Source organism: Rhinolophus sinicus, chromosome 8, assembly GCF_057876585.1.
Source record: "Rhinolophus sinicus isolate RSI-liver-muscle chromosome 8, RSI-T2T, whole genome shotgun sequence".
Lineage (NCBI taxonomy): Eukaryota > Metazoa > Chordata > Mammalia > Chiroptera > Rhinolophidae > Rhinolophus > Rhinolophus sinicus.
The window spans coordinates 64,019,351-64,036,145 of NC_142508.1; the positions used below are offsets into that span (position 1 = coordinate 64,019,351).

Sequence of the window (16,795 nt, forward strand, 5' to 3'; positions counted from 1 at the left end):
TTTTGGTTTGTTTTGCATAATGGTGATAGAACTTAAAAAAATGTGAATACCAACCCATTTCCTGCTTTTGAGTTGCCTTTGTTGTCCGTGGTAAGCTGAGAAAGCACATAGTGAGGTGCTTTGGCACTGTCGGCATCAAATATATCCATATTAGATTCTTCACAATCTCGTCGTTTGACCCCCGGCCTCTGCTTTGGATTTCGTTTTCGTGATTTACGAGGTACCTCAGTGTTATCATTGTAGGAACTGGTGCTCATGTTACTGAAGTTGGAGGGGGAATCCTCCATCCACATACTGCAGCTCTGCTCAGATTCCAATCCACACCCCTCATCCTGGCAGGACATCCGACTGTTATCCAGCAAGTCCTCAGGTGGTGGTGAGATGTACAAGACTGTGTGCCTCTTCGGTGTTGATGGATGCTGCTGAACTGTGTTACTGGTTAACTGCTTTTCACTTACCCCTCTGTTACTTACCCCCAAGGCTGAGGAGCAGCTCTCCACTTGCATAGCCTTGCTGTCGGTGACTGAGGTAGAATAAATGGTAGGGCTGGAAGAGGTGGTAAAGGAGCTGCAAGCACCGCCCATGGAGGAAGAGGAGGGAGCTGAAGAAGCATCTGCAGTGTACAATTTAAGAGTAAATACACTATACATGTTTTCACCTACGCTGGCTAGCAGTCCCATTGAAAATGTGATTTGTGAACTGATTGTTTTTCCCCAAAATGAATAGTTGGAATTTGGTTAAGTTTTAGAATATAAATGCTTCAAGCAATACAAGGCCTAAGAAATGCATTTTTTTAAAATGCCCAAATAGCATTATTTTACTTGTATTATAATCGATAGATTTTTAAAAATCTAATTTAATGTTTTAAGCTGTAAAGCAAGAATAAAGCTTTTATTGCCTCAGCTGGATGTTCTGCTGAATTTTAATCATTTAAAATAATAAAGAAAACCCCAATATAAAATATATGCTTGTGGTCCACATTCAATGCCAATTAAATAATTCATTATAGAATTTGAAAAGTGGGACTGTGCTTAGCCACAAAATATTAAAATAAGTTTCTAACCTATGAAGCAGAGAACTACAGGTCATTTTTAATGCAGACACTCCCTGCTTCAGAGGCAAATCCTGGAATAAAAATATGAGAAAATAAATGAGAAAAGAGCTGCTGATTATTCCAGATATCAATTATAAAATGAGAAATAAATAGAAAAATATATAATCAACTGAATTGGAGGCAAAATGGAACTGGTACCGTCACTATGATTGTTGTAAAATCTAGAAGAATAAAAGTGAAAAAGGTTTGATTTGGAACATGCTGGGCTGCAGAAGACAAGCAAGTTAATCATTGAGGGTTTCCAGAAGTTGGAAGTGGCAGTTCAAAACCATGATCTCTAAAATAAACAAATCCATCCTAAATGGCAGAATGAAAAGCAGAGTAAGGACTGATTATTGGATGGATATCTCTTATAAAAGACTTGATTACACACTTATCAATTGGTTACCACTGTCCATTTCCTCTCTTTAAAGGACCTGCTTGATTTTAAACTATTAAAGGAATTTCCTTATATGAAGTAGCAGTGTATTTTATTGTCTGGAATCTAACAACAAAAATTCAGCAGGAAGTATCTCTGGAGAGCACCAGAATTAGTTACTATAAAAAGGTATTTTATAAAACCATTTATCTATTATGCTTAGCAAAAAACGATTTAAATAGATCTTTTCAAAATGTGTGGCAACTGGCAGAACAGCTCATTGAAAAATACTACTACTTTAAATCCTTAACAGCATAACCTCAGAGGCACACTAATAATGTTAAGGCTGGAAGTTGTCAGTCCTAAAATTTTACAAATACCATTTTATCTTGTATAGGATATGGAAAGGTTTATAATCATACACACAAAAAATAAAACTAGGTAACATGACAGACAACTAAGATAATGTTTAAATCTAAAATTAATTTTTCTCTATAGCCAAGAGTGCCACTGTTTTAAAGTGGTATAATGAAACTTAAAACTGTGACGTGCAGTTATTGGAATTGTAACATTCATATCAATTATAATATAAAGACTGAAATGCAGGAATGCCAATGTTTAGATAATCAAAAGCCAAGTGCCAAAGATCTATTTTTAAAGTGAAAACACGTACCAAAACACTTAAATCAGTTGAAAGAACTAAATTCACTCATAATTTTTCATTCCTTTCAAGGCTAAAGAGCATATTAATTAATATTAGCATCAATAATGTGATCTACATAATGCCACATGGAAAGATTTTCCCCAACTACCATAAGTCAAAGAACCTAGAGCAATTAGATGATACCAGTTCCATTTTCCAGTTTGTATCCTTGTCAAATTCAGTAGCTGAAATTGGAAAATTCAGTCACTTTAAACTGCATTCCAATTTAAAGAAAAATTTATCAATTTTGTATCATGCATTAATGCAATGTCTTCTTAGTAAATAAATATTTTAAAAGATTTGTAAAAACTACAAAATCTAGATGCTAATGTCAGTGACAGTTTAGGAGCTGATTTGTAGCCACTTTGGGTTTAAATAAGTTTTTTCCTTGTTTTATGAAAAATACAATAGAATTCATTTTAGAAAAATAGAAAAGGTGTTATGTCTAATATTCCTCCATCTGTTCCAACTATTGGCAAAAATGAAACCCAATTTTTATGTGTGTATGAGCCTATATTCTTCATTTTCAAAGAAATACAAGTATGCAGCATGCAATCTTTGCAGTGGAACACACAAAGCATGCAGCATGAATGCTGTGAACTTGTATTTCTATAAACACCTTTCCCCCACCCACCGTTTTTGAATCTAAATACCATGCACATGAGAATGCAGAATATGAACATCTCAGGGATCCCTGTCCTTGACAGATGGAAAACATAGGTGGAAAGCAATTAGGAACCCAAAAGCAAGTTATGTGGTGTTTGTCAATTTAATATGCAAGCTATAACCTAGCATTGCTCTTTGATATATATATATATATATATAAATTTATCTTGCAAATATTATCAAAACAATCATGGTTATAAAACCCAATTGATAAAATCATATATAAATGTCTGTTCTGGGACAGGTATGCCAAACTGTGATCTCATACCCTACATAAATTAAAATATTCTATACATTTTCCTTGGACACCTAACACACAATTTTTATATTTTACCTGCAGTTTCCTGGATATAGTTATTAAATAAAAAAGTTCATTAGTAAAAAAATATAAAACTGAAAACATAAATTCTGTCAGAAGACAGCAGTAAGCATCCTTTAGTTAAAAACCAGTTTTACTTTTTAAAGCCTACCTTAGTTAGATCCTAAATTGCAGACTGTACTCATTTTAAGACTGTAACAAATGAGACAATTTTTTTAAACTATAAAACTCTTACCATAGTATCATTGTTGCTCTGATGATGATAATATGTAATATTATAAAATCTTTCACATAAAGATGTTACATTCTGGTTAGCAAGACATCACCTAAGTGTATTAATAATGGTGAGGTGGTGAAGTGGAGGATAAGAACTAGGAGCCCTTTGAGAGCATGGACAATATCTTTCGCATCTTAGACTACCCGAACACCTAACATAGTGCCTTGTGTGCTATTTGTTATTAAATTCACTTATGGGAAGCTGTATTTGATATGTGTGCTGAGTTATATTAAAGTTAAATTGGCCAATAAATGTACCAATGTGTTCATAATGGACACGACACATCAGGTTTTTTAAAAAAGGATTTACTACTCAAAGTACTTAGACTATATGATACTCTAATAGTACCACTTGATAATAGAGAAAGGTTCAGAAGAAGCTGAAGAGTTTAGAGGTAATTACATGCTGTTTCTACAGAGCGTGCTAATAACTTTCTTTCTTGAAACTATATATAAGCTAAATGACCTATTGTATATTAACCCATAAATTTACAAGAATAAAAACTCCTTAATATTATCTACTAAAAAATAAATTCACAAAAATAATATGAAATACATTTTAGATTTCTAAACACTAATTTTTCATTTCTAAGCATTCCCAGAAAGCACTAAAGAACAATCCTGGAAATATTGTAAATGTGCTTAAAATATCTACAAAGACCTTTCCGTCACTGTATCATTAAATATCACAAAAGAACTTAATTGACATTCTATAGAACTAAAATACTAATGCAGTCCTGCCTCATCTATACATTCTTTTTTATTTATAAGTTCTTACGAAGAAAATATGCTATCTAACTCTCCCTACTTTTTTTTGTTTTGAGTCTCCATTTTTATCTATTAGGAATGTAGAGATTATGTTTAATTGCTGGATTTTAAAATTACAAAAACTCCAACATAAAAATGTTTTAGTAACTTTCTACTTTCTCACTGATCAGAACAGTCATTATGTGTTTCTATATTATAACTTTTTAATCTTATTTCTTCTTTAAATCCCTTACTAATACCTCATAAAGACGTTTGTCTTTAATTTTTTCTTAAACTTATTCTCTCACCTAAATAACATGTGAATAAATTTTTATTGAGTTTTTCCTTTTATGAAAAACTTATCTTTAAATCTAGAAGAATTTTATTTTTCCACAGTATTTTCTGTGACCACAGAGAACACAGCAAACCAAAGGGAAAACAGACAATCTTTACAATTTACTAATGTAAATTCATAATCTCAAAAGAATAGATTACTTCTAAAATTTATAAGTAAAGGGAAGCATTACATCTAGAGTGTTCTAATAATTCTATTATTAGCAGTAGTCAATTACTAGACCAAATGCCAGTAATCATAGTGAACTTAAATTGGATATATGCCTTCTTTTTTTAAGAATTAATGAAATCACTAAGGTTTACTATGAATATTCAAAGTAGTCAGGATAAAAAGAGTAGCAGATATCTACATGGATAACCCAGAATTTGTAATAACCCACTATTAACTTGATTAAAAAGATGAAAATGGATTTTTAAATGGTACCACATATAGAAACCCATAGATTTTATATACTCCTTGCTTAAACTATATTTTAAAATTAAGAACTATTAGTTCTAGATTTGTGAACTAGAAATTATTTTAATTACCATATCATTTTAGTACTTAAAATACCATAAAAAGGAGATGATACTTTATATGGAACTAACTAAACTTTTTTTTAGAAAGCTTTGACATTAGAAACATTCTTTCAAGTTCTCAGAAGAAACAAGTATCTTTCACTGATTTAAAATGTATGACAGAAATTACATTTAATTAAGCTTCCAAGGTAAAAATGTGTCCCCTAGCATTTAAATAAGCACATATATTTATAACTTTTCAATATCAGTGTAAAATCAGTTGAGTTTCCTAAGAAAGCCATTAAAACAAAAGCCATAAAATTTTGCAAGTGTGCTAAGTGAACCAATAGTGGAACGGAGAAGGAGTAAACTATTGACTGCTCAGAAAATAATCATAAAAACAACACAGGATGTTTGGAAACAATTTTCCAGTCTAAAACACTGTTTAACGTTAGTTATTCTTTTTAAGTTATTTCATTTTTTCTTACTGGTAACGACTTCAGATCTAAACATCTTGTCTGATAAAAGTCACCAGATACAAGGATATATTTTCAGATCAAAGAAGAAAGATATTGAGAGAAAAAAATTACAAGGCCAACATTCATGTTGCCAAGGGATTGAAAAATCTGGAACACACAAAGTGGCTGCAAACCTGCTTTGTCAACACCTTACATGCCAACCTTCGTTTTCTACTTTTCTTTTTCTTCTTATAGTATTAATGTAAAGTTTAAAACTTTACAAAAAGTTTTAATTTCAATCAGTATCAATCCACTATTTAGAAACAAAAAAAAGAAAGGAAGGAAGGAAGAAAGAAAGAAAGAAAAAGACTTATGAAGAAGTCTGAAAACCGACCTATACCCTGGGTGAGATTGGATGGGTTAAGTGTCTCTGGCACTATTTGTCTTCACTATTGACAGACACTGTCACACAACCCACCACACGATGCCTGTCTCTGAGTGGCGAAGCTAGAATGCAAGTTAAGTGTATTAATAGAAAAAACAACTAGCATCCCAGCATATAAAATAAGCAATCCAGATTACTTTACCAAAAAAAGAAAACAAAAAACAAAAAACCCAAAAACAAAAAACAAAAATTGAAGGGTCAATCATTAAATTTATATGTTTAAAACAGTTTCAATTTCCCATTTGTACTTTTCCCACCCAACTTAAGTTTACATGCTACAATAAACAATGTTTTAAAACAAACTTTAAAAAACTAAATTATTAACATCCAAATAAATGCAAGTGGGGAAATGTCTTATCCAAAATTTTGGTTAACTCATATTCACCAAACTCTTCTCCTGTTTACCCATGCAATCTAATCCAGAAGCCAGAACAGGTGTTTTCAGGCAGGACCCTTCCCCAAATTCTCTTTAAGAGTGGAGAAAGATGTCTTCTGACCAATACACTCAAGCAGTAAGAAATATTTATATTTAGCAGCAAAAGAATCTTTTTATTTCTCAGGCCAACTTCTATATACTTCCTCATCCCCCCCCCAAAGAAGTTACCAATTTACACTTTTAAATTAGATATGCTACTGTGAATAAAATGTGTGAACTTAGAGGCTCTATTTTAAAAAATAATTAGCACTATAGCTGAAGCTGAAAAGTTTGTTACTGAATTATTGGAGACCATCTTTTTCTTTCCAGTCTATCAAACTGCCAGTCAGGGTTCTAATATTTATTAAAGAATGTTTCCTGAAAAATGCTTACAAAGTTTTTAAGAGTCCTGACACTTAGAGCAATGTTTTAAATGTCTTTTGTCCTATTTAACTCAAAGTATCTAAGCATGATGTAAAATGTGTACAAGGCACACATTATATAACTTGGTTTTTAAATCCTTTCCTACTGGAAGAGAAAGATACTTTCTATTATCTAGTGATTTAGCACCAATGGACAACACTGGGTGAAAAAGACTAAAGCCCAGAAAAAATCCTCTATCTTAAATTATTTAAACACAAAAGAAAATAATTACACTAGCTGATAACTGCATTTATTACACTGTCAAAGATCGCAGGAAGTACAGGTTAAAAAAAAGGGGACAATTTTTATACTACTTGAAAGGTAATATTACTTTAAAACAAAACAGAGATTATCACTATATTAGCTTAAATAAGAACGGGAGAGGAAAAGTTCTGAGGGATACTATTTGAAGGTCAGGTCAATGCTTTATCATATAATCCATTTAAAAAATCGTTTATATTAAGTAATAAAGGTATTCCTACCAACTCTAATCCAACGTCTTCACATTTCTTATTTTTATACAGGTAACCAAAAAACGAAAACAGTATCGATATCTTTTTTCAATCATTTAATATTTATTTTACTTTATTTTTTTAGTTTCAGGTGCACAAAACAATGTAATAGTTAGACATTTATCATTTATTATTAAAATTTTCTAATTTAATCAGGTTTTGCACCTGGATCTGGATTAGATTCAACTGTAGACAATATAAATTGTCTAGGCAAAAAACAGAAGACAAGTCATACATTTCTCAAAAAACAGACGTTTTGATAACTCATCATGCAACTTTATTATTTCAGTAAAAAGAAAAGTGGGAAGAGAATTCTAGGAAGAACTCTTAAGCAGTCAACTTGACAAAATCATCCCTTTAGGAACTATCTTTTCTACGGCTCATCATCCTCTGGCAAAGTTCCTATTTATGCATGGGTTCCTACTGAGAGAGTGTCAACTCTAAAGAATTAAGTCAGAAAGTAAATCACATGGCTCATGTGTGGGGCTGTATCTTGACTGATATGCAAAACTTCAAAATAAAGTAAAAAATAAACTGGGTGTGAATTGAAAGAGATAAGCAAAACAAGGTTTACAAAAATTTACTTGTATAAAAATAAGATCTATTTTTTAAAATCTTACCAACAAAGAAAGGAGAAACACATGTGGGAGGAAGATCAATGTTTATTGAATGATCACTAATTGTCAGGTAATGTTAAGTATTTTACATATTTACCTTCATAGTAACTTTAAGATAAAGTTGGTATTATTGCCTAGTTACAGAGGTGATATTAGAAATTTATTTAACTTCCACAAGACTCCATCTACCTGATAGGAATGATATAACAATCAGATACAAATTAGGTCTTTATGATCTAAAGCCCATGCTTATTTTGTTATATTTCATATGTGGGAAAAATAAATAGAAATAAACCCATAATATGTATGTATCTGTGTGTGTCTGTGTGTGTGTTTGATCTAGAGTGTGACTGTATGGGCCTGGCATGTTGAGGTGTTTTCTCATTCATTTTCTGATTTAGTTTAATTGACAGTAATACCTTGTGAAGGAGTGACATGGGAAGAATGAATTTTACCTCAGTGGGCTAAATAAATACTGCCAATAAATACATACTTATATTTATGGATGAAAAGTTAATGTACCCTTACTTATGCCAAAAATAATTCATCAAGTACCTAATATATGCAACATTTTTGTTACTTTTTAAGAGCATAGCTCATTAGGCATTTTGACTTATTTTAATCAACTGCCACCTGGTGTTTTTTAAATTATGAAATAAAAGCTAAACACCAATGTACCCTCTGCTTGTATTTAGCAAATGCTAACATTCTACTATGCATGATTTCATTTCTAAGAGAAAAAAATGTCACAAAAACAAGTGAAGTGTTTTGTTGTATCCTTCCCTAATCCATTCCCCCGCATTCTTGCCTCTACTGGAGTGCTATTTATAGAACTTTATTAATGTTATTTATACAACTAACTGTAATAAAGCAATCAGTTATGGCATTACATTTGCTTATAATATTATCAGTCTTATCGGTGATACAAAAAGTCCACTTCCATGAAATTAGTAATGCAAAATTGTACAAAACACATAAAAACAGAAATTGCCTCAATTTTCCATATGTATTTGGCTTATGAATGGTTGAGAATCTGTTAACAGTTTTAAAATGCTATTCTAGATTCAGGTAATATAAAAATATGCTTATTCTATCAGAAACTGAATAAATCACAATCTTTACAAAAGTTATTGCTAAAAATTATTGAGAACAATAAAAAGGGAAACATAAGGAATAAATCAATAATAGGCCATGTGTACTTTTTGTCAATGATAATTTATAATATGGATAGTCTCCTGAATTGGTAGTTGTTTCTAAATTAACTGTCAATGATAATTCATAATATGGATAGTCTCCTGAATTGGTAGTTGTTTCTAAATTAACTGTTATGGCCCAAGTTTGCTTATGCTTTTCATTAAAAAAATACAGACGTTAGCATAAATCTATACATACATACATATCTATACGTACAGTGAATGTATTTAGGTTTACTATGTAGTATCAGTAAAAAGACAGAATGAGTAGAGTTTTTAAACCTACTTGCAACATGTTTGTAACTAAGATCTGACTTCCTTCTGAAAGTGGTCGAGTTTTCTACGAAAAGTAGGTATGGCCATATGGAATAACCAAGATCAACTCATATTTTAGCTCACAACATCAATGCATAGGTTACACAGGTGAATTATGTTTCCTGTGAATGGGCTTTGGGTTTACTGTAATCTTAGGGACAGTATACTAAACACATAAATGGCCAAAATTCTGAAATATGTTAATCTAGTAACCCAGGAGAGGAATCAAAGGCAAATTTACTCCCAAATTTAGTCAACTCAAGAAAATCCAAATTACACAACTGTAAATACTTTCTGACACTAGTAAATTTAAGTTATAATAAATTCAATGCACTATGTAATTCTGTTGCTGTGAATCAGTTCTATTGAAAATATTCTTCTAGAAATTATATTCCCATTTTGCAGATCCTGAAACTTGCAGAGGAGGAGTATGGCTTTTTCAGTTCAATATCCTATGACTGCCTTCCAGGATATTGTTTCCCTAATTGAAGTGATAGCACACAATGCTAACGAAATTCTCTAAAGAACAAGGGCAAGGAGAAAAGAACTTAGACCCCAGTAGGAAAGAAGAGAGGTAGTATGCTGTGCTTGGAAGGACTGAGATATGATGATATGCAAATTGCCTAGCACAATTCCTATCACACAGAAGGAACTCAAAAATGACAAATTATATTTTCTTCAACTCAATTTTTGTTGTGATGGATGGTTTAGAAATTCCTGAAATTTTAATTTAGGTGATTAAACATAATAAATGAAAGCATAGCTGTTCTTTGATTATAGAACATTAATTTAGTTCTTTAGTGTGTTCTCCTATTGTATAAATAGCACCAATTAAGTTCATTCAGTATAGAAAATACCTTTTGGTATTTGAGATTTATTAGTTGTCATGGCATAGAATTCAAAGTACTGTTTATTAAGCCTCTTCTAACAGAAATGTTTATTATATGGATCACTTCATGAAGAGCTGTTAATTTAAATTATAGCCTTAAAAACCTCCAGTCATCAAACTAGTGGAGATATTCAACAGAGATTTCTAATGTACATGCTGAATGAGTGTATATACCTATGTTAAAAACTGCTGTAAAGTATTAGTGTACTGAGAATATATTACTTCTAAAAAGAGCACTAATATGTAATTACTGAAAGCAAAATAACAATTTTATGAAAACAAAAGAATTACTACCTAGTTATTCTTAAGATACTCTCACTGAATTACAAAATGTATGGTTTGATTAATTCACTGTTTACTCAAAAAAATTGAAATAAAAACTTTAAAGAAACTTGAAATAGTCACCCTAGCAAAATCATATTTTGATATAAACTAATAAACATAATGTCATATATCAAAATGAAGACAAAGAAATAGAGTCTAGAATAGAACAAGAAAATAATTTGATTTCTTAAAATGATTAAAAGCTTATTGTCCACTTTTGTCAAAGACTTCCTATTTTTAATAAATTAAGTAAATCTAAGGATAAAAAGTATAAACATATAAGTAGATTTGAAAATGTATTTAATTGGTAGGTAAACTGTATTGCAATAAAGCTGTTATTTAAAGAAAACACCTGCCATTCTCTTTTCAGAAACCCCAAATTCTAATGTAACTTTTATTTCTCCTAACTACTTACATTTTAGTTCTTTATTACCTATACTATAGGAATCACACACACAAAAAAGAATTCTTTCACAATTTGCATTTCTTCTTGATCAACTCCTTATTTTGCCAAAAAATACCATGAGTTCATTTGGATAACTTTTTTGCACTAAGAAAACGGCTTCTGTCTTAACACGTTGCATATGGATCACGAGAATCTTCACGAGGGATTTAAACCCCGCCATATGCAACATGTTAACGACTGAGAACCTACAATAGTACTGTTCAGAAAGTCTGTATTCCTAAAACTTTTCTTCACTCACACATTGAACTTCAAACTCTTAATTACCTTTCCAGTGGGACAAAAACAGAGGTCTTTAAAAAATGGGGGAGGAGTACAAATTTCAGAGTGGTAATTCTCAACTATACTTCCCAGGTTTTGACACTTGACCCCATGGAGAGGGGAGGAGGTATGTAGAAGTCCTCTTTCCTCAACTCTCAACCTGGGACTTACCGGATAAAAAGATGTTACTGATGGGAGTATGTAAAAGTGTAAATAGTGTAGAGGCAGAAAAAGATTTGAGAGACACTCTTTTACCCAATATTCTGGATTGTGGATTAGCAGCATCACGTTTATTCATTCTCCCGGTAATTTGTAAGGGAAAATATCTAGGTTGGTGAATCTGAGAAACACATTTTTAATAATTAAATAATAAAAAATGTACATGAATACCTACATGCCCAGCCTCTAAATTTTAAAACTTAAATTGATTTAGAACTTGTGAAACACAAACCTTTATGGCAGAACTAGAAGTCTGTTCCCACCAGGCCCTCATACCTGATAGCAGCCAATCCGGCTCCTTCAAAACTCTGAAGAATTAACTACATTAAGAGTCATCATTTTTATGCATTTCATACTTAAACAGCAAATGCTACAGATGAAAAAAAATATTCACAGAAGTCTAAATTAATGTTCCTTTCCTTAGACATCTAGTCTTTTTTCTGGGAAACATTGAATAACTGGTAATTTACTTTAAATTTCTCTCTCTGACAGTTATGAAGGATGAAGGATATTAATGTGTCAAATAAAAAGCAACTCTAATGATATATACTAATTGATCTCTCTACAATAATTATGATGTAATTTAAACTCTTACCTATAATATTATATGACAAAGACTCTATTCTACCAATGAGACATTAGAATCCCAGAATAAGATTATGTTGGTTACTAAATGTAAATTTATGTTTAAAAAAATTACAGATGATTTGGTTTGAGATCACAGAAATTTTCTGTGTGTGAATATAAGAAAACTGTCAAGGTTACCTCCTTGCTCTCTTCACCATCATTACAAAGTCAGTAACTTCTCAATCTAATAGGAATTTATAACTTTAGAATATTTCCTGGGTTAATTATCTTATTTTCATGATTTTTCAACTAACAGCTTTCAATCTAACTTATCTGGAGAGGAATTTCTCAAATATATGAAGGGAGGAAGAGAGGGAGGGAGAGAAGATCAACATTCCATGAGTGACCCAAATCGAAGAACTTTTCAATATTTATATATAAAAACTTCTGAAATTCAATTAGGTGTTATTTAAAAGGAAGTTTTGTTCTTTTCCCAAACCTAGCTAAGACTTTTTCAGCTTTTAAAAGGAACTGGATCTACTGTCAACAGATTTTAAAAAGCACAGAAGAAACAGACTTTTAGTTCTATACAGATTCAACATGTCTTTAAAAAACAATCTCAAAAGATACAAAAGAAATCAGTTAGTCAATTTCTACCTGTGGATTTAAAGTGAAACATTTCATTAGAAAATCTTTTTTTTTCCATATTTTGTTGTCTGATACAAATTTTAAACTAGATTAAAAATTTAAATTCCAGGAAAACTATTCAGGGACATTTTAGAACCCAGTGGATCTAAAGTGAAACCAGGTCATCTTACCAATTTTATTACTAAAAAGTTCACAATTAAATCCACAGAATCTGTTAGAAAATGTCTGGCAACACATGAACAGTGAGCAGGGCTGGTAAGTTTCTTTGCCATGTTTTGTTTTCCTGCCGCCAACGAGGAAGGCAGCAAACACTGCTATATATACAGCTCAGGGGAAAGATTGGTACACAAGGTTAATGGTACATAGGTTAACACATACAAGAAAAATATCCCAAGTTCTAACATAGTACCAATATCCTCATTTAAATAACAACTTTCTGCCTCATTGTTTTTTATGAAATGAAAAGAATTTACTGAAATCTGTGCTTGGATGGACTTCAAGTACCATTTGAAAAGAGGCATTGTATTAGACAAGAAACCTCTAATTAGTTGGACAGGTAAAACTGTAGAATATATATATGTACATATATATATGTTTTTTTTTCCTTTTTTGAAACCAAATACACATCGCAGTCTATAAACCCAACTAAAAGAAGAACACAGTTGGGCAATCTAATATTTTTGAAAGCATTCTTATTAATTTATCACTAATCAAGACTTTTTCCTGTTAGCTTTTCTGTCAATCTTTTATTCTAATTAAATCAATATTTGAACCAGTTTTATATAATTATAATTATATATTTATAAAGTGCATGATTTGAGAGCTGAGTAAAAATAAACGACAAATTTCAAACATTAGTTTCCATACTGTTTCACTGATATAAAAATGTCTATATAAATATCACATTCAAATCTTTCATTATTTTCAACTGAATGTAAAATAAGTATAGTCACATGTTTTTCAATGTAGGGAAAAAGTTATAGTAACATGCTACAAACAGAAAAGAGACTTGAGTGCTTGAGTCTTTTTTCAGAGTATACAAAGAAAATATTTTTTTTCCTTTTTTTAAAGCAAATTAAAAAAATAATTGTTAAATTTAATAGATATAATTTTCTATCCATAGCTTGGTATTTAACCTTCCTATGTGCAGTCAACAAAAGAGCTTTAAATTCACTCTCATAATTGAAGACAAGGTCCATTCTAGGAGATGGCAGTAATAGAAGTGCCAAAGTGAAATTTTAATAAATAATAATTATATCAACAAAATTACATTGAAATTTTTTAATTTTAAAAGTATATATTTTAAAACCTCTTAAAACAAAGCCTCAAATCACACTCTTTTTGATATGGACTTTGCCAGCACTGTTCATGTTGGCCAGATAATAACTCTAGTTATCTTTAAAATAAAGTAAAATGATATGCATACCAGCAGCAACTACAGCTGGAGGAGGCGAGCCTGCCTCACCACCACTTGTCTGACTCATTGATGCTACAGATGTTTCTCTAGATGGAGGTAACTGTAACTCCTTTGGGAGAAGATCATAGACAGATTCTATGGAGGGAAAGGAGAAAAAATTTTGAAAAGATCGTAAGTCAATAACCTAATATATGAGCATGAATACGTCTTTTCACTCACAAGAACTATATTACACACACAAACACACACACAAATACTCCATGTAATTAATGTAAAAAATTACTAGAAAATTTTATCATACAATATTATTGAACAGAAGAATACATTTTCTATTAGTTCTGCCCCATGTTTTCTTCTTGGCTTTATTTATCCCTTATGCTTAAGATGGTCTCCAGAAAAGGTTACTAAATTTTAAAATTGGATAAAACTAGATAGAAGAATGTCAAATAACCCAAGATGTTCCAATATCTCCCTTTGTAATAGTGATTATAACTTACCATCTTTCACATATTGAGATAGCATATACTAGTATATATTAGCTTTAAACTGCCTTCTCTAATTAGACCACCAGTCTAGTCCTGCTCTGATATATATAGCACCTTTTAGTAAATATTTTAATTTGTTCTCATAATGCATTTTTCTCTCCTAAAGAAGCTAAAAAAAAAAAAATGTCATGCCTCAAGGAAATACTTCTTACTCTGAGAAATCTCTAACTCTAGAAAGGGATACTTTTAAATCAGAAAGCACTATTGCCTATCTTAGATTCTGATTACTTCTGTTTCCCAGATTGAAGAATACTATATATCTTTTTAATGTATTTCATAATACTGTCCATAAAATTAAGTATCTATCTACTGTTTAAAAAATTATGTTATTATTATATGGTCTTTGGACAGAAATAATTCTCAACATATCCTCTAAAGGTAGTAAAATCAACATTGGAAGAAACTTCAAAAGACCAGTTAGACTCATATGCTCATTTTCAAAAGAACCAAGGCACAGAGTTTAAGGGACTTGCCTCATATTGCAAGAAACACAACATTCCAACAATTAAAGAAGATTATTAATTATTTGCATGAGTGATTAAAAAAACCGTAGGTAACCAGCCATATGCGATATTTTATCCTTGGTAACAAACAATACTTTTAGTTAACTGTTGATTACTGAATTCATAAATACTTTGATCCTCCCAGTTAATCATTAAAGCACATATCCTAACTTTGATGTGGATAGGGATAAGGAAGAATGTTGTGAAAGGAAGGCTAAAATTAGAAGTTGTATTATTAAGTGATCTTCATTGCCAGTAAAGAATCAACTTAAAAGTTTCTTTTGAAAAACACTAACACTTGAAATTTTCATCTTCAAAGCATTTGGCAAATTGGACATCTGTCTCACTATATAGTAAGCCTGGACTGAAAGTTTTCAGCCTGTTAAAATGTTGCAGCGGTGGTGGATTGGCTTAGTTGGTTAGAGCGTAGTGCTGGTAGCACCAAGGTTGCCGGTTTGATCCCCGCATGAGCTCCTATGAGCTGCACCCTCCTTAAAAAAAAAAATATTACTAAAAGCCTTAAGAAATGACCTCCATCTTTCCAACAATACGGGGGGAAGATAGAGAGAACCTAATTAAAACAGAAATGCCATGGCATCAAATACTGATTTTAATACAGTTATCATTCTCAAACCATGCTGAAAACAAGAATTCTTACATGTAAAAGAGGAACATAGTTGGGTCCTTGTTTTTGTCCAAATAAAAAGGAAATTTGAAAATAAAAATTAGCTTAGATGAAAAGAGAAAGGATCTACCAAAATACATTTATGTCAAGGGAAAAACACTTATGCTACTAATATATCCTGCCCCATTACTAACAGTGTTTCATTGGTTGGGACTATTTCTCTACTTCTCTAATTATTAAAATTAATAAATCAAATCAAAACAAACCCTTGTGGATTGAAACACTCTACATTTCCCTAAGAAGGGTATAGAGTTGAATCTACATTATATGTACAAAAGCATTGTTAATAAAAATACATTGGGAAGAAAAAAATACATGGGAAAGTAACTAAACACAGAACGTATTATATCTCAGCCATCCCTATAGCCTGCCCCTTAAAACAAGTGAAATAACATGAAAGGTCAAGTGGAAGGTTTAAAAAGCATGGATTCATTTCTTCATCAAAAGTATTTTCTGTTTAACTGACTCAAGTGTTTGGAAACTAAAGAAGTCAGAAGTTTTAACATATCCAAAGGAAGCAGCAGTTAATACAGTCATTACCATCACAGGCTCTGATTTCAGACAGAACTGGGTTGGCTCTGCTACTTCAATAACCTCTCCAAGACTTTAAACTCTCATTTAAACTCTTTAACCCCATTATCGCAAAGATATTCCCTCTAAACTGTAACTGCATAACTCAACCACATGTATTATATTCTAGCGTTACTCTTGTCTACTTCTCGTAAGACATAAAAAGATTAAAGGAATATGTATTATGCTGTTAATACTATTGTCATTTAGTATTAAATTTAGTCCAAATTAAACACTTTCACAGTCTCCATTAGTGAAAAACTCCTGAACAAGAACAAAAGTACTTTAAAT

At 31.3% G+C, this 16,795-nt stretch overlaps 1 protein-coding gene across 8 annotated transcripts in view; it reads right to left on the reverse strand.

Moving 5' to 3' along the window:
* The window catches only part of NFAT5 (nuclear factor of activated T cells 5), a 102,482-nt gene that overhangs the window by 44,240 nt on the left and 41,447 nt on the right, over positions 1–16,795 (reverse strand). For 3 of the 8 annotated variants that reach the window (XM_019756977.3, XM_019756983.3, XM_019756997.3), the window contains 2 exons: positions 14,211–14,336; positions 55–613 (listed from right to left, as the gene is read on the reverse strand). In XM_019756977.3, the coding sequence (XP_019612536.3) occupies positions 55–613; positions 14,211–14,336 (685 nt within the window). Of the gene's footprint in view, positions 1–54; positions 614–1,063; positions 1,126–5,887; positions 5,910–14,210; positions 14,337–16,795 lie in introns of those variants that run through there. The other 5 variants (XM_074314657.2, XM_074314658.2, XM_088800274.1 and 2 more) reach the window with 5 other exon arrangements.